The sequence below is a fragment of the Mangifera indica genome, chromosome 16 (genome assembly GCF_011075055.1).
Source record: "Mangifera indica cultivar Alphonso chromosome 16, CATAS_Mindica_2.1, whole genome shotgun sequence".
Classification (NCBI taxonomy): Eukaryota; Viridiplantae; Streptophyta; class Magnoliopsida; order Sapindales; family Anacardiaceae; genus Mangifera; species Mangifera indica.
The window spans coordinates 13,415,877-13,433,740 of NC_058152.1; the positions used below are offsets into that span (position 1 = coordinate 13,415,877).

The 17,864-nt window shown below is 32.3% G+C and overlaps 3 protein-coding genes and 1 non-coding gene across 6 annotated transcripts; 3 read left to right on the top strand and 1 right to left on the bottom strand.

The window, feature by feature from the left end:
* Positions 1 to 546: 546 nt before the first annotated feature.
* LOC123199504 lies at positions 547 to 2,690 on the bottom strand. Its single transcript, XM_044614539.1, has 5 exons — positions 2,551 to 2,690; positions 1,733 to 2,380; positions 1,552 to 1,605; positions 1,251 to 1,435; positions 547 to 866 (listed from the first exon to the last, which is right to left on the bottom strand). Exons 2-5 carry the CDS (start codon positions 2,355 to 2,357, stop codon positions 777 to 779), a joined length of 954 nt encoding a protein of 317 aa, XP_044470474.1. The 5' UTR covers positions 2,358 to 2,380; positions 2,551 to 2,690; the 3' UTR covers positions 547 to 776.
* Positions 2,691 to 4,816: 2,126 nt separating this feature from the next.
* Positions 4,817 to 7,548, top strand: LOC123199505. Of its 2 annotated transcripts, none has more exons than XM_044614540.1 (3): positions 4,817 to 5,299; positions 5,829 to 6,580; positions 6,786 to 7,548. In XM_044614540.1, the coding sequence occupies exons 1-3, from the start codon at positions 5,012 to 5,014 to the stop codon at positions 7,276 to 7,278; spliced, it is 1,533 nt and encodes a 510-aa protein (XP_044470475.1). In that variant the 5' UTR covers positions 4,817 to 5,011; the 3' UTR covers positions 7,279 to 7,548. The 2 variants fall into 2 exon arrangements, with proteins under 2 accessions (XP_044470475.1, XP_044470477.1); XM_044614542.1 differs by having other exon boundaries at positions 6,800 to 6,955.
* A 2,483-nt stretch (positions 7,549 to 10,031) lies between these two features.
* Positions 10,032 to 12,229, top strand: LOC123199506 (protein spinster-like). Of its 2 annotated transcripts, none has more exons than XM_044614543.1 (3): positions 10,032 to 10,553; positions 10,773 to 11,527; positions 11,593 to 12,229. In XM_044614543.1, the coding sequence occupies exons 1-3, from the start codon at positions 10,266 to 10,268 to the stop codon at positions 12,095 to 12,097; spliced, it is 1,548 nt and encodes a 515-aa protein (XP_044470478.1). In that variant the 5' UTR covers positions 10,032 to 10,265; the 3' UTR covers positions 12,098 to 12,229. The 2 variants fall into 2 exon arrangements, with proteins under 2 accessions (XP_044470478.1, XP_044470479.1); XM_044614544.1 differs by having other exon boundaries at positions 10,417 to 10,553; positions 10,738 to 11,527.
* A 668-nt stretch (positions 12,230 to 12,897) lies between these two features.
* Positions 12,898 to 12,981, top strand: TRNAM-CAU. The gene is given in 2 exon segments: positions 12,898 to 12,935; positions 12,946 to 12,981. It is a non-coding gene; the product is annotated as a tRNA-Met (tRNA).
* Positions 12,982 to 17,864: the final 4,883 nt, after the last annotated feature.

A 17,864-nucleotide genomic window follows, 5' to 3' on the forward strand; every position in this document is an offset into this window, starting at 1 on the left:
TTCTATCAACAAAGATAATCTTGTTTAAAATCTCCAATGGAAGAAGCACTATTTGGGTTCCACAACAAAAACCAACTTGGCATCTAACTTTAAAATGTCACTACATTTTTTTTTTTTAATTATTGGTAGTACTAAGACAAGTGGTTGATAAATTAAGGTTAATCACTCAGAAATTTATATTTAGCTCCAATATATGTAGGTAAATTGAAGATTATAATTGAAATATAAAAAAAAATGAAAACTTAAAACAGGTAAATGGGCCCAAAATGAACCATACATGGATTAGAAATCTTTTTGTGCCTCCTTTACAAGGCCCATTTGTGCACAACAATCCAAAGCAAGGAGCAGAAACTACCTCAAAAAAAAAAAAAAAAAACTAATTGCTTAATCAATTCTTCAATGAGGTGTAAACTATAAAGCATGAAATTAAAAATCCAAATTCCTATTGCTTGTGGCTTGGATGGTATAACCCTCCTAGAGCTCATTGATGTATATAAAATGTGTTGTGAAGGAAGCATAACAGGCATAGGGGTCACAGAAACAGCATATGAAAAGCAGATTCAACAAGGGGAAAATTTGTTCACACGGACAGAAATGAAAGCGACAAATATTACAATAGTGAAAATACATTTTACAGCGTCAAATGAGCATTCACAACTTTCTGGGAATCATCTAAAGAACTGCATACTTAAATAGGAGCGCTTATGCATACACAGTGTGCAACTAAAATTTCAAAGAAGATCTTACACTCAGCAGAAGTACCAAAAGTGCATGCATTAGTTTTTATCTGAAGGCATCCCATGGGTCCTCTCTAGATCCATCTTGCAATTCTCTCTCAAATCTTTTAGTGTAACAAAACTTGCTTGCTGCAGAGCAGATTTATGAGTATCAATTGTTTTGGAGACTAAAAATGAAAATCCATGATATATCAAGAATAGGTTACCGTCAGGTTTGACAATTAGCAACTATGAAGATGAAAACGGATAATTGCTTAGAGCAATAACTAATAGGTACCAAGATCCGCAAGTGAAGGATCAAGCGTTCTCAAAAATCAGTTTTGATTTTCAAAGAATTCTTATATCCATAACAATAAGAATCAGGACTTCTTATGATAATTTGAGTTGTTTAGATGATTCACGTATAAAATGAGAAGCACATGATATTCCCAATAGAAAATGTAATTTTGAAGTATACAAATCCTAGTTTTAAAAAAAAAGAAACTAGGTAACAGTAACAGAAGCTACACTCACAAGCTTACTGCTTTCATGACCAAATATATCCTCCATGTGAGCGAAGAGTGACCTCCACTGACTCATGAGATCAGATTCTAGTTCTGATGATTTTCCTGTGCCTCCTTGGGAAGGAATGTCAATTTCCTTTCCCCTGACACACTTTTGAACCAAGCAGCTCGCCTCTTTCTGACTCTTCTTTAATGCTAACATTATAAAGATAGAGCAGTAACATAAGATAACAAACTACTCCTTGATGATAGAGAATTTAGTAAAAATGCTAGCTAAGGTGGCACTTCTTATGTATTATGGATGAATTTACCAGCTATGCGACCCTTGAAGTCCTGATAATGCAGATCCGACCAAATATAAGCAGCTGATCATCAAAGTAAAAACAATTGCATTCATACCATCAAATCTAATGTACAACAAATAAACTCTTACAAATCTGAGACTGGAAAAGAAAATGCAAACATATCTGAAAACCATAAACATACAATTACCTTTTAAGCAAAAGGAGCAAGAGCAATCTTTGAGCATATCAGCACCCCCATTCAAATTCAGACAACCATCATCCTTAAGCCCGGCACATCTTTCCAATTCAAATGATTTCAAGCCCTGTGACATAGGCAAATTCGACCTACATTTGCTTGAACCCAATTTGCCAACAACATCCTGATCATCATAAACACGACCAACTTGTGCTCTGACTCCTTCCTCACAACCTTTCTTCGAGCATGTGGGCATCAAAACACTAGACACACAACAATCCCTTGTTGCATCTCCAAATTCTACCCCATTGTGAGCAATTGTAACGCCCAAAGAGCGCGACTTGTCCATGTTATCAGGTTCATTAGAGACAATAAAGACAGCATTCTCACACAGAGGCACTCCCTTTTCATAATTATCAACTCCAGATTTCTTGTTCTTTCCCATCCCGTTTACGAAATTTTCAACTTGTGAACAAACCTTCTTCTCAAAAACCGAATTCCCATTTTCACCATCACCAGAACGGGGCCCCAAATCGCCTGAAATCAACGAAACCCCTCTTTTAAGAGGTCGATTTGTCACATCACCCAAAGCGGGTCGAGTCGTACGCAATCCGTCAGTGAAATCATCTCCATTCATCGTCAAAATTCAAATCAATTCCACTACAAATGAACTCAAACAACAAAAATTCAGCTCATAAATTAAAAATAACAAAATGCCAGAAAAACAAAGAATCGAAGATCAAACCCACAGATACAAGAAACGAAAAGCAAAATGAAACCCCAAAATCTTGAAAACGACTTGAAGCTTGATGGATTTTGAAGAAACTGACCTTTGAAGAGAGAAACTCCGAGTGGCTGAAGAATCTGAAACCTGGATTTGTGTGGCGAAGTGTTTGAGTATTTGCGCAGGCGCGCGGGAATGAAATCTAATTCGGAGCCTGACCCGCGTTTTTTAATTTCTGGATGCGGGCGGTGCGAAAAACTCGGATTGATAAGCACGTGATACAGGAAAACGGAATGAGGATGTGTTTGAGATGGAAATCAACTTCATGGGGTGCTAATGAAATTTTCTCTTTATGCCCCTAGCAAATATTAGTACTTGAAAGTATTAATTTGATAAACAATTACGAGTAAATATTATTTTATTTATAATTCATATGTTTTATTGAACAACCTTTTTGTCTTATAATGTTTTATTTAAATTCAAATAAAGTTTTAAATAATTGTTTAATGAATTAAATATAATTGGATTTATAAATTTTAACATAATTCATGGAACTCCTTTTCTATACGAAATAAAGTCAAGCTCATTCCTCCAATCCATTCCAAAATGCCTATCTTTGTGCTTGTTAAAGCATTAAAGAAATTGAAATGCATGTTCCAAAGCTTCAATTTTTGGTTGTTTCAAATGGAATAAAAATGTGTTTTGGTTGTTCAATGTTCTGCTCAAAATCTTGGACATGGAATGCTCGTTCCAACAAAAGAACACTTATTCTAATTTCAATTATGGTTGTTTCAGTTATGCGACTACAGTCATGTTCGAGATTAACCAATGAAAATTATCCTAAGTAACAACTCAACAACTAGTGATTAGTAATGAATAATTTTGAACTTAAAAAGCTAAAAACGTTGACATTTTAAAAATCTCATACAAGACAATGATGACTATGTAGACCATGACCATTATAATGAATACATTTTTTATAATTACAAAACCATATTTCTAGTATTCAAAAACAAACCAAAGAAAGTACATTTATTTTTTTTTTAATGTTTTGAAAACCATTATCATGTTATTATTCATAATTATTTCATGTATTTTCCTAAGTATAGAAGAGGAAACAAAGAGATACTCGAGCAATGGGAAAAAATTAATAACAAATAAAAGGCAAGAAAAACTTATGCTATCCTTTTTGTAATTTCGCGCATCATCCGTTCACAATCGAATTTGTAAGTAAACTCAATAAAATATTATTGTATGTCTAGATTATACGCACAAAACTGAAAATACTATAACTCTTTTATGTATAAAATTGTATAAGATGAACTAAAAATAAGTGTTTATTGAAAGTTAAATTTGAATCAAGCGTTTGAAGACAATGTTTTAATCGATAAACTATAAATAACTGTGAAAAGAAGTTTGTATTATAATAATATCTGTTTATATAATAATATATTAGTATTTATATTCATGTTTGTATTCGTTATTAGTATTAATTAAAATCAATTTGTCCAAACTAATTTAATTTATTTAATATTGTAAATATATATTTGTTCTAAGCTTTATTTACAAACTCTTTTTTCTCTTTAAACAATTTCTTCCTAATTGTAATTGGGAGGGAATACTAAGCCACAAGTCACTGACATGAATAATAATTAACTTATATCATTGACCAACCTAAGGTTTCAATAACTACTGGAAAAACCCCATAGGGTATGAGTAATTAGCTACCAGCTTCCCTCAATTATGGTAGATTTGAGTAGAGCCAAGCCCATTTTGAGTTTAGGCTTTCTCAAATGCGACTCAACTTTAAAGAGTCTAACTATGGTCGAGCTTGATGATCTCTCTTCAAATCAATTTGAGTTTAACTTAACTTGAAGATAGTTTGTTTTGACTATTGAGTCAAAATCGACCTAAAAGAATGTTATTTACATTATTTTAATCAATTCAAATCTATTTTTTATTGGGCATCCATTTCTATTATAAATTTTTGGATCTGGATGTGCAACATCAAGGATTAGATTCAATTTGAGTTGTTCAATCTTAAATTTAAGTTTGAATAAAATAAATTAAGTTCAAGTTCAAATCAATTGAATCAACTTTGAACCTAAAGATTGAATTTTTTTTTCATAAACTGATCAAGTTTAAATTAATTTGAATATTTGAGTTCAAGCCAACTAAGATAGAATTTAAAATTAAATTATTTTTTAATTGAGTTTGAATTATTTATTAATCTCAAATTATCTCTTTTAGATTTGAATTTAAGCTACAAATTTACTATTTAAATTCTCTTTAATAATATTATTTATATCATCAATAATACTATTTATTTTATAGGTAAGTTATGGCGATATCTCCAACCAACTCAAACAAAATTGAGCCAGAGTTGGCCATTCTTTGAGTCTCCGGCACTTCGCTCGGCATAACTCTAAGCCAGCCAATTTTTTTCTTCTACTGTGTCTTAATGACAAGTCAAACTTCCAACATTTCCTCCGTTTTTCAGATCCTGTGTTTTTTTGTTCATCGTACATTAAACAGAGGAATCTCCCTTCAGAAAACAGAGCAGAAAAATGAAGTCAGAGACTTTAACGTTGATTCTAGTGAATCTCGCTGCCATAATGGAGAGAGCCGATGAGTCATTGTTGCCGGGAGTGTACAAAGAAGTTGGTGCCGCTTTACATATAGATCCCAGTGGCTTGGGCTCACTCACTCTATTTCGATCGATTGTGCAGTCTCTTTGTTACCCTTTGGCTGCTTTCTTAGCTTCAAGACATAACCGAGCACATGTTCTTTCTCTTGGGGCTTTCCTCTGGGCTGCAGCTACCTTTCTAGTTGCCATTTCAAATACTTTCTTTCAGGTTGTGTAATTCACCTGTCTATTAAACTTTTTGTTTCAAATTTCAAAATTTGTAGTTTGTGTTTTTGGGTTGTTTTTATAGTTGCTAAAATGGGTTTTTTTTTTCTTTACTTTGCATCCTTGGGAGTGTCAACTAGTTGAACCAGCTCGTTTGGAATATGGGTGCTGAAATGGGCATGGAAGATTGTTGTTTTAATGAAAATTTTATTCATAATTTCATTACTTCCTGTATGATAACTTCACATTGGAACTTGAGATTTTTCGTTTTCTGGATGAATATTCAAATGCATTGCTGAAGCCATGAAATTAGGAACTAATTTTATTGTAGTTTCTATAGAACTTCTGTGAAAATTTAAGGCAATATTTTGTCTTCAGTAAGGTAGCAAAGCCGCCCAAATGATTGTAAGCGATTGGGAGTTTGAATGCATGATCTTCCTGTTCATTAGAAGAAAGTGTTTTGTAGTCTTACTGTTTGTTGCATTTGAAGTTTTGCATAGGTTAATATTTAGTCCTCTCATTTGATTAACTAGGTGGCAGTGTCAAGAGGCTTAAATGGAATTGGACTTGCCATTGTCATACCTGCCATTCGTTCCCTTGTTGCCGATTCAACGGATGAGAGCAATCGCGGCATTGCTTTTGGATGGCTGCAACTAACTGGATACATTGGCTCCATCATTGGTGGAATGTTTTCAGTACTAATAGCTTCAACATCATTCATGGGTATACCCGGTTGGAGAATTGCATTCCATGTGGTTGCTCTAGTAAGTGTGCTAGTTGGTATTCTGGTTCATGTGTTCGCTAATGATCCTCGCGAATTTGAAGCCGATAGCAATGCCAAAGATCGAAAAGGACATAAGTCTTTCGCATCAGATATGAAGAACCTAACCAAAGAGGCAAAGATGGTTATTAAAATCCCATCTTTCCAAATCATTGTGGCTCAAGGTATATCTGGAACAATTCCAGGCTCAGCTTTATCATTTGCTGCAATGTGGTTAGAGCTCATTGGTTTCTCCCACAAACTAACTGCATTCATCACGACTTTATTTGTAATTGGTTGTTCTCTTGGGGGTCTGTTTGGAGGAAAGATGGGTGATATTTTTGCCAAACGATTTCCGAATTCTGGGAGGATAGTTCTGTCACAGATTAGTTCTGGCTCAGCCATTCCCATAGCAGCAATTTTACTTTTGGCTTTGCCAGATGATCCATCCTCAGCATTCGTGCATGGTCTGGTCTTCTTCATCATGGGATTTTTCATATCCTGGAATGCTCCTGCAACAAACAAGTATGTATCCTCGAAGCACTTTGTTGTTTTTTTTTTCTGATAAGTAATGAATTCTCAAACTCAAGACTTCACCCTAGAAATTTCAATACTCTACCAGTTTTGCTAATTCCTTTTTTCAAAGCACTTTGTTGTTCCTGATGTCATATGACTGAAAATTACAGTGTTGTGTAAGTAGAATTCGATAAAATCCTAATGGTGCGAACAGTCCAATATTTGCAGAGATAGTTCCTGAGAGATCGCGAACAACTATCTTTGCGTTGGATTCAACATTTGAGGACATACTATCAAATTTTGCTCCTTTTGTGGTTGGGATTTTGGCTCAGCATGTTTATGGTTATAAACCAATTCCTGAGGGAGCTTCAGATTCAGAAGAGATTGAAACAGACAGGGAGAATGCTAAATCTCTTGCCAAGGCACTCTATACAGCAGTTGGCATTCCAATGACAATTTGTTGCTTCATCTACTCCTTTCTTTATTGCACATACCCTGGAGACCGAGATCGCGCAAGGATGGATGCCTTAATAGAATCAGAAATGCCACACTTGGAAACTGATTATGATTCTCAATCAACTCATGTTTCAGAATCGCAAATGATTAATAAAAAGAAACAAAGAAGAACCAACATCAAGCTTGAAGGAAAGGAGAGCACTGATTTTGATGACAATGATGAGAATTCACTTCTTTCCAATCATATCTAGCATAGCTGGACTATCTGAATGAACCTACATAACCGATGGGAAGATTTCGCAACATGATATTGTTTAACTTCATTTCTGGTTTAGTTGGACCCAAGCTGTATATACATACCAGGCATACGAGGAGGTTGCTTGTTTGTTGTATTTTTCATCTAGCCATGAATTTACCTAATCATACAATTTGTACCCAAGTATCAGTTGTGCAGATTTGTTTTCCAGATTTTGGATGGTTTCTACCGATAACTTTATTACATAAATTTTTGCCTTTTTGCAGAGAACGAGTCCATTCAAATATTTTTGTAATTGAGTTTCTGATTAACTTTGTCGTGCCGTATCATTTTGTCCTTAGGTTACCAATTTATAGCCATAGAGGAAGTTCCCCTTTCCAAAATATGATATAATTTTGTTGGGATTTCAAGTGTAAGGTCTAAGGCTTGGATTTCACATCAAAAAGTATACGCTTCTAGTTTACGATTTATATAACTTTGAGTTCTCTTTTCCACTTCATATCAATTGCAATCTAATTGCAATCATTTTCCTTATCACTTTATTTATTTAATTATAAATGCAACCTTAAACTACCCCTTGTATGAATTCAAGATGGTGGAAAGGCTGAGAGACACTTTCAACATCCTATTAATATTGTAACATTGCTATTTTGTTTAAAACACTAAGCTAGTATCATTTCCATCGACGTATACTCCTTGTAGGAGACTAGAAGTCTCACATCAAATAAAAAACAATATAAATGAGTGATATATAAGTATGGTAAAATGAACTTAACACAAACCAATTACTTTTATGTAATATAAGTTTCAATCTTCATACTTATAAAGTCATCAAATAGTGATATAACCAAATGAGTGGGATTTGGTACTAAGTGACAATGCATGCAAGATCTGAATACCAAGTGGCAATGCATCTAACTTAATACTCTATAATAGTTGCACTTGTAATATGAGTTTTAATTTTATAGACTCAATGTATTTCTACACTATTGATTTTTCCGTTGAATCACATAAATAATCTTTTTGTGTCTCTTTATCTTTTTCTACTAAATTCGATGGTGTTTAATCTACTTTTTGTTACTATTAATTTCATCACTAACAGAAATTATTGACCATGTTTCTATTGTGGATATGCATATATTGACTTTGACATATCCACGGGTCGAGCCTTTGGGCCAACCCATCTACTTTTTAAGATCTAAATCTTGGCTCTATATATAAGGTCAGATCTTAATCGGGTTGGTTCAAAAGTCAACCCATTTTAACTATTTTTTTTTTAAATTAAAAGAACTGGAAAGGTGTACTGGTTATGACTTGGTGAAATTCATACTGCCATATTAATAATTAGTTTGTGGAGTTCAATCTCCAATGTCTATTGTTTCTAAACAAAGGGAATTCTTTTGAATATTATTTCCAACTTGGATTTGTTTGTAATTTGATAGCATAGGAAGATCCAAAACAAGATTATATTTCTAAACTGTATAATAAATTATGAATGAAGAAAGAGAATCTTATCTTGAGTATGCAGAATATGTATAAAAATATACACAACTGGTACACATAATTTAAAAAAAAAATGAAATTAAAAATGAAACAAATCCAAGCATGAGGTAAGAATTGGATTTGTGTTCACAACAAATTTTAATATATATATATATATATATATATATATATATATATATATATATATATACACACACACACACACATATAGTTTAAAAAATTTAAATATTTATTTATAAATTAATTATTATTTAAATGGTTTATTAAAGATTAAGATAATATCGTTATTTTATCACTAAATCTTAAAATCTGAAAAATTTATATCATTTTCTTATTTTTGTTTAAAAAACTAATAATTTTTTTTAGGATTAAGTTTTGAAAAAAAATACTTTTTTTCTCTAATTATAGAGTTTCATACTTTTCAAACTTTTTTTGTAGCCACCCCCACAAGCTTTTTAAAACTTTTTTCACCACCCCCCCCCCCCCCCCAACTTTCAATCTATATCATCTCCGGTGACTCAATAGCAATAGCTGGACAAAGTTTGAATAGCAACAAAACAACAACGATGAAAAGACAACAACTAGATAATAAAGCTTCAACTCGTCCTCTTTCGACCTTTTTGAACGATAAAAGGTCGATGTCATCTTTTCATCGATACTCTAGGGTTTCAACGTCACCCATTGAGCTATCAGAGATGATATAAATTGATTTTTTTTTGAGGGGGGGGAGGGGGAATAAAGTAAGTTTGTGGAGGTGGTTGTAAATGAAAAAAATATGAAACCTTAAAGCTGAGAAAAAGCAAATTTTTCAAAACTTAATCTTAAGAGAAAATTATTAGTTTTTCAAATTAAAGAGGAAAAATTATATAAATTTTTAGAATTTTAAGGTTTAATGACAAAATAACGATTTTACCCTTTTTCTAATAGAAAATTTTAATAGTAACTAATACATGAGTGAATATTTAGGTTTTTAAAATCTTATAAATATGTTTTTGTCTTTATATTAAAACTTAGGTGGGCAATAGTCTTTTGGCCTTAAGTTAATTTGAACTGAATTTAATGTTAAATTATTTCTAAATTAAGTTTGAGTATCAGTTTATCAATTTCAAATCAATATTAAGAGAGTTATTCTAAATTTGAATTAATCTCAAATTAACCCAAGGTCAAATCTAACCATGGTTAGAGAGTTTCTTCCCCTGAATTGATGTATAAGCCAATAAATTACATTTCTTGAAAGAAAAGCAAATTTAAGACACAGCACAAAACAGAATCTTCTCTTTTTGCCCTTTTCCTTTTAATGCCTTATTCAGAACTAAACTTCCACTCCTCCACCAATCCCACCCCACCACGTGACTCTTTCCTATTGTTTCCTCCATGGCAGGACTTCACCTTCCAAGTCAATACAGAGCTTCAAAAAACATCGGATCCTCAGTTTCCTCTGGCTTTCTTTGTTTTCTCTGTTTTCACTGAGAAAATACAATGAAGTCGGAGACTTTAACGTTAATTCTTGTGAATCTCGCCGGCATAATGGAGAGGGCCGACGAGTCGTTGTTACCGGGGGTGTACAAAGAAGTCGGCGCCGCTTTGCATACAGACCCCACTGGCTTAGGCTCGCTCACTTTATTTAGATCAATTGTGCAGTGTTCTTGCTACCCTTTGGCTGCTTACTTAGCTACCAGATATAACCGAGCTCATGTCATTGCTCTTGGAGCTTTTCTATGGGCTGCAGCTACCTTTCTTGTTGCCATTTCAAATACTTTCCTTCAGGTATGTGTAAAATTTATCAATCTGTACTCTCAACTTTGTTTCAAGATTTAGTTCTGTTTTTCAAAGGGTTTTGAATATTTTTTAGTGGGTATGCAGAGAGATAGATCTAGATTATTTAGTTAAGTTGACTTGGTCTTCGATTTATGGGGACAAAATCTGTGCTCATTAGCCTTACTGGCTGCAGATTTACATTTTTGGTCCTCTCATTTGGTTGATTAGGTAGCAGTTTCAAGAGGGTTAAATGGAATAGGACTTGCTATTGTCACACCTGCAATTCAGTCCCTTGTTGCTGATTCAACTGATGACAGCAACCGCGGCATGGCTTTCGGGTGGCTGCAGCTGGCCGGAAACATTGGTTCCATCATCGGTGGGCTCTTTTCGGTACTGATAGCCTCAACATCATTTATGGGAATACCTGGTTGGAGAATTGCATTTCATCTGGTTGGCCTAATTAGTGTTATAGTTGGAATTCTGGTCCGCCTTTTCGCCCAGGATCCGCGCATCCTGGAAGGCCAAAATAGAGCTAAAAATGGGATATCACAGAAGTCTTTTATGTCAGAAATGAGGGACTTGATCAATGAAGCAAAAATGGTTATCAAAATCCCATCTTTTCAAATAATTGTAGCTCAAGGTGTTTCAGGATCATTCCCTTGGTCAGCCTTATTCTCATTTTCTCCAATGTGGTTAGAGCTCATAGGCTTCTCCCACAAGTTAACTGCATTTCTGATGACTTTATTTGTGGTTGCTTGCTCCCTTGGTGGCCTATTCGGAGGAAAACTGGGGGACATTCTCGCAAGACGCTTCCCAAATTCCGGGCGGATAGTTTTATCACAGATTAGTTCTGGTTCAGCCATTCCTATAGCAGCCATTTTGCTTCTGGCATTGCCTGATGATCCATCCACAGCATTCGTCCATGGCCTAGTGATTTTCATCATGGGATTATGCATCTCCTGGAATGGTCCCGCAACGAACAAGTATGTATCCTCAGTCCCTTTCGTTATTCCTCTTAGTGTTCCAGGACTAATTTGAGTGCATACAGTCCAATCTTTGCAGAAATAGTTCCTGAGAAATCGCGAACCAGCATCTACGCGTTGGATCGATCTTTCGAGTCCATTCTGGCATCCTTTGCTCCTCCTATGGTTGGAATTTTAGCTCAACATGTTTATGGCTACAAACCAGTTCCCAAGGGAGCTTCAGATTCAATTGAGATTGCGACAGACAGGCAGAATGCTACATCACTTGCCAAGGCACTCTACACAGCAATTGGCATTCCAATGACAATTTGCTGCTTCATTTACTCCTTTCTTTACTCCACATACCCAAGAGATCGCGAGCGCGCAAGGATGCATGCCTTAATAGAATCAGAAATGCAACAATTGGAAGCAGATTGTTGTCCTGGAATGGAGAAACACTCTCAAGTTGATGTTTCAGAATCGAAAACAACGGATGGGATGGAAGCAAGCAGAATTGACGTAGAGCATGGAGGGGAGGAGCCTAATGATTTAGATGATAATGATGAAAAGTACTTGCTTTCCCAGAAATGATCATTAATATTGTGGTAAAAACATAGACAACTTGATCATTTTTGAGGAATTTATACATTATTTTACAGGATCATTAGTTTATGATCAATGGATACTTGCATACGTTCTTCAGCTATTTATTGATTGAAAACACTTCAAAGAGTTTAAATTAAGGTTAGATTAAAGTCGAGTAGACTTAGCGTTCAGCTTGAAACTTGAGTTGCAATTCAAGTCAAATCAACTCAAATCCAACAAGTCACCGACCTATTCATCTCTTTTATCATCACTCATGACCCCTTTTAACAGTTTATTTGACAATCTAATCGTTAGCTCTAATATTCTTGAGACCAATCTCAAATAAAAATATTTAAATTCAAGTCAAATTTAAACTTATTCTTGTTTTGATTATGTAGATGAGGTAAAACAAGATAATAATTAACCATGGCAAGTTATTCTGCACTTTAATTCTTGAGGTTTCGAAAATATTATTTATCCCCAAGACTATGGGATACAAACACTTTAGTCCAATCAAGTGAGATACATAATAAATAAGATATTAATTAATTTTACACCCCAAAAATTTTAATTTTTGATATGAGTAATGATTGATATATAAAAATAATTCACAAGTTTTTCACACATATATTATTCATTTCTAATATATAAAGAAGACCAAATGGGTTAAATATAGACTTTTTATTGACATATTTCAACGAATTGGACTAAATTCCCAACTCGAAATCTCAGGGATGACATTGTAAGCACCCTTCAATGAATTTATTTATAAAAATATATATATTGTTTACACGGTTGTAGCATGTGGGGTGGTGGCGCAGTTGGCTAGCGCGTAGGTCTCATAGCTTAGAGTAATCCTGAGGTCGAGAGTTCGAGCCTCTCTCACCCCATTCTGTTTTTCATTTTTCTAAAGTGCTTTTCCCATAAGCACTTCCGCGTTTATGACATTTAATGCCATATTTAACTTCTCCAGAAGTTGTAGATCACATCTTATTGCGAAGTAACATGAAAGCTGCAATTACCACTTATTTTAACCAAACAATGCTTTTATGGTCTTTAAACTTTTTCGTAAAGTTGTAAAGTATTGAAATTTTTAAAGAAAGAATCTAAATTTAAGATTTCATTATACCTATAAACCTCTTATTTATTAACCTTTATATATATATATATATATATATATATATATATATATATATATATATATGTATATATATATATTTATGGATTCCCCGACCCTCAATGCCATTTCTACTTGAGGAGGTGGGCTTATTGTAATTCGGAGAGATAATTATCTTGTAACATTTTTACTTTGCATTTCAAAACAGTTTCAAATGTGGGGAAACTATGTCTATGCGATATGAAGTGAAAGCAGAAATCATAGTTTTTAAGTGACTAACAGCTTGCTTCAATTGCTTCGTAGCCATGGCAGAAAGAAACCCATAAAAATTTATACTTGTCCCTTGTGAATTTGATTGAAGCTTACATTTAAACAAACTTATCAATTATTGGAATGTATAGATAGGCTTTGGCATATGAGCCCATTTCATAATATTTTAATTATTTTATGTAAAATTCCAAAAACTCCATATGGATTCCATGACGAAATTAATTTGGTCTTGTACCTCAAGTTTAGAACACAAAACCCCACCCTGTTTCCTAGGCATAGGGCTGGACTCGAGCCGAGCCAGCTCGAGCTCGAGCTCAGCTCGATCAAGCTCGAGCCGAGCCCGAACTGATTCGGTATATTTTTTAAAAATTTTTTTATACAAAATGACGTCGTTTTGATCCATATATATACACAAAACGGTGCCGTTTTGATATGAAAAATGAGTCGAGTCGAGCCAAAAACGAGCCGAACTCGAGCCGATCATTAAAAAACCGAGCTGAGCCCGAGCTGGCTAGAGTCGAGCTCGGCTCGGCTCGAATCCAACCCTACCTAGGCATATTAATTAGGGCTTAGTGCAGAAAATTGAAAATTATAAAAAAAAAAAAAAAACCTTTAAATAAGGACGATAGTAGACAAAATCTATTTATTAATATCTTGTATTTATTCCACTACAATTTGGAATGTTTTTAAATAAGGACGATTGTTGACAAAGGCCCTTGAACCTTACAACTGAAGCATTCTTCCACTATAATTTGAAATGTTTTTAAAATCGGATTGATGATCAAACCAGTTATTTTACTGATTTGTGATTTGTGGTTGGATTAATTTAACCGAACAACCAATCGATTCAATCTATTATCAAATTATTATGTATTTTTTAGATAGTAGCAAATATTTTCTATATTTTTAACATAATTTCAAATATGTTAATTAAATAATTGACACTTCATTACATATATAAAGAAAAAACCAATTATAAATTTTATCATTAATTCAATTAAGGTCTTATTAATTATAACTCTTTTAAGTTTTAATAATATAAAAATTATGTAGTATTATGTAAACCCAATTTTTTTAATTTTAAATAATTTTTTCGATTTAATAGGTTTATCAAGTTTGATCAAAATAAGTCAATATATATAGAGGTCAGATTGAATTATGAAAACGAATCAAATTATAAACTAATTCATAATTTAACTGATCGGTTTAATCAATTGGATTTAATTCTTAAAACACTGATAATTTATAATATTTATTTCTACTCTAATGAAGCATCCTTTCGAAATAATTAATATCATAATCATAAATATATGCTCTACTATTATATTAAAAAATTATATAGCTCCTACCAGTTTAGTGGATTGTTGCTAAGATATTTTAATTTGTGCAAATCGCTTTAATTATTTGTGGCTCGAAATTACAAGATGATTGACCAAAACCCTGCCTAATATAAAAGACAAAGATCAATTCTACTTTTCCTCTTAGCATCCTGTCCTGTGGGTCAATTAATCCTTTTAAAAAAGAAAATCATGTTTGAAACAAAAACATCAAGGGCCCACTTGATCGAATGGTTGACATTGGCTGATCAAATAGGACCCATTACTTTGGATTCCGCACGAAAACAAGGGGGCCACGCGGACTAACGTGGTCTTGGGCCTACGAAAATGGTATTTGCAATGATTTCCCAAGTGAGAAAGCTACAAATTTAATTTAAAAATTATTATTTGCTAATTAATCTTAATTATTTTAATTAATTAGTGTACATAAGTCAGCAAATTCAACTATTGGTCTCCACTCTCCACCGTCACATTTCTTTTGAATTTTTTAGATCACGATCTAGTCTTAAACACCTATTGAGTCAAGGTTTTCTCCCTGCCTTTCTTGTCAGGGTTTCGATTTTTGTAGATAATTAGATGAGAAAAAACTTGAACAAAGATAGTTATTACGTCTATATTTAAATTTAAATTATTTAAAATTTATGTTATTTAGAGTGAATAGAGTCAATAGACTTACACACGGTTGGTTCTACTAAATATTTTAGGATTTGTTTGATTTTGATAATATTTTATTATTAAAATTAAAATATAATTTTAGAGATATATTATTTAAAAGATTATTAAGTATAAATTATTTAAAAATATTTTTATATTTATTTTTATCTTAAAAATAAATAAATAATGATATAATTATAATAAAATCAAGATTACTTTGATAATTTTTTAATATCAAGATTGAAATGATAATTAAATTATCTCTTTTATTATATGTTACATCAACATCGATAATAAAAAATTATTAAATTTTTTTATTACTAATACATCAAACAAAGTAATGTAAGTAATAAAAGATAGATTTTCAGAGTAATTTTTGCTTACCTCTAACCAAACACCTCATTAAAGGGATATATTTGTATTCAAGTTTTTTGTTATGTATGCATTCATTCATTGATCTCGTATATAAAGTACAAAACATGTATGTTGACATAAATGGTAAACATTGGATAAATGTTTATGTTGTATGATAGTGATACAAAACAAGATGTGGATTTTCAAGAAGATCAATAGTAGACTACGAGGTTGGACTGATATAGATTATATGACTCTTTAGATTGATTTTTCATCACACTTAAGTGTAAATGCATAGGTTTGCAGTTAAAATAAGAACAACTTATGAGTAAATAGATACGACCTGTGTGCAAAACTATGTGATCCATAGTAAACATGTAATGTGCGAATATGTGTCAAGCATTAGCGAGTTAGGATTTCCATATAAAAGTTGTATTTGTGAGCACATAGATATAGACACATAAAAGGGAGAAAATGGCACATATGAAGGAAACAATCTCTCTACCTTGTAATCTTTTTCATTTATAGTGCATTTTTTCTTATCTTTTACCCATGATTCATGGCAAAATAGATGAAATACATTTCAAAAGTTTTGGTTAAAATTGTTGTAATTCTGTTAAATTACTCAAATCACAACAATAATTATATAAAATTTCCTCCATAAAATATTACTACTTTTTCAAATATTCAAGGTCAATATTCTAAACACAAGTTTAATTTCAAGATTATTATTAATTATTAAAAATTGTGAAGGCTATGCATCTGGGTAAGTGGAATTTGGACTTATGAAGACAAAAGTTCAACCACTTCTATTTTATTTTGTTAGAAGAATACAAGTTGGGAAAAGTTGCATATAATAATATGATTTAACTATGACTTCCCTTGAATTATAAGAACCTTGATCAATAATTTAAAGGCCAAAGGACTATTTCCCATCCAAGTTTTAGTCAATTCTTAAAAACATATATGTAACATTTTAAAAACTGAAATACTTACCTATAAATTAACTTTTGTTAGAGACAATAATTCATTTTTGTCGGATGAAATTGGCCTTATGGGAATGTCAATGGCGTGAAAAGAAAATAGTGAGAAAATCAGTTGACAATGGGAACAACATCCAATGCTAGAATTGGAAGAAAAAATATAGAAAATAAATATAACTTTTCAAAGTTTAATTATAAGGGGGAATTATTAGTTTTTTACATTGAAGGAAAAATTATATGAATAATTGTTAATTTTTTAAATTAGGCTTATAATTTTATCTTTACCTCTAACAGAAATTAGTTCTTAAATAAATGTTTAGATTTTTAAAACACCATAAATATATTTTTTTAAATAGGCTAAAATTTGGATGATAAATAGTCCTTTTGGCCTAATTTAAATGCAAATTAGTAGTCAAATTTATCATTCTTGGAGAATATATGAATACTTATTTAAGTCCAATGTTTAAGACCCATATCAAATATTGATCCAATCAAAAGAATTGGTTATCCGATCAAATCAAATTCTAATGTAACTTTGCATTGTGAAAACTGTCAACTTTCTTCGCATACCTACTAAAGTTATAAAATCGATAGTCACGTTGACATTTATATGAACAAGACATAACTTTTTCAAAGGGTATCGACATATTTTACCCCACTCAAACAAGTTAAAAACTTATCTTCAAATTTTATTAAAATGACTAAAAACTTATCATCATGTTAATTGTGAAGAAAACGGTGATGTGAAAGGCAGATCAAATTAGTCGATTAATTAGTCTAACTAAGACCTATGGGTTTGCCCTAAAACAAGGATTATCAATAGTTTGATCATCGGTTTATTTTTGTCAAACCTTTATATTGAGTCTTCAACATGAAAAATGTAATTTGTAATCACAAGATTATAGTACCCAAAAGTATATAACTATTTTTTTAATTGAAGGTAATAATTTTTTTTCTACTGATTAAATTAAATTTTTAAATATTTAAATTATAATATCAAAAGAATAAAATATTTTTCTATTAAAAATAGACTAAATTTTCATTATTTAATATTGTAA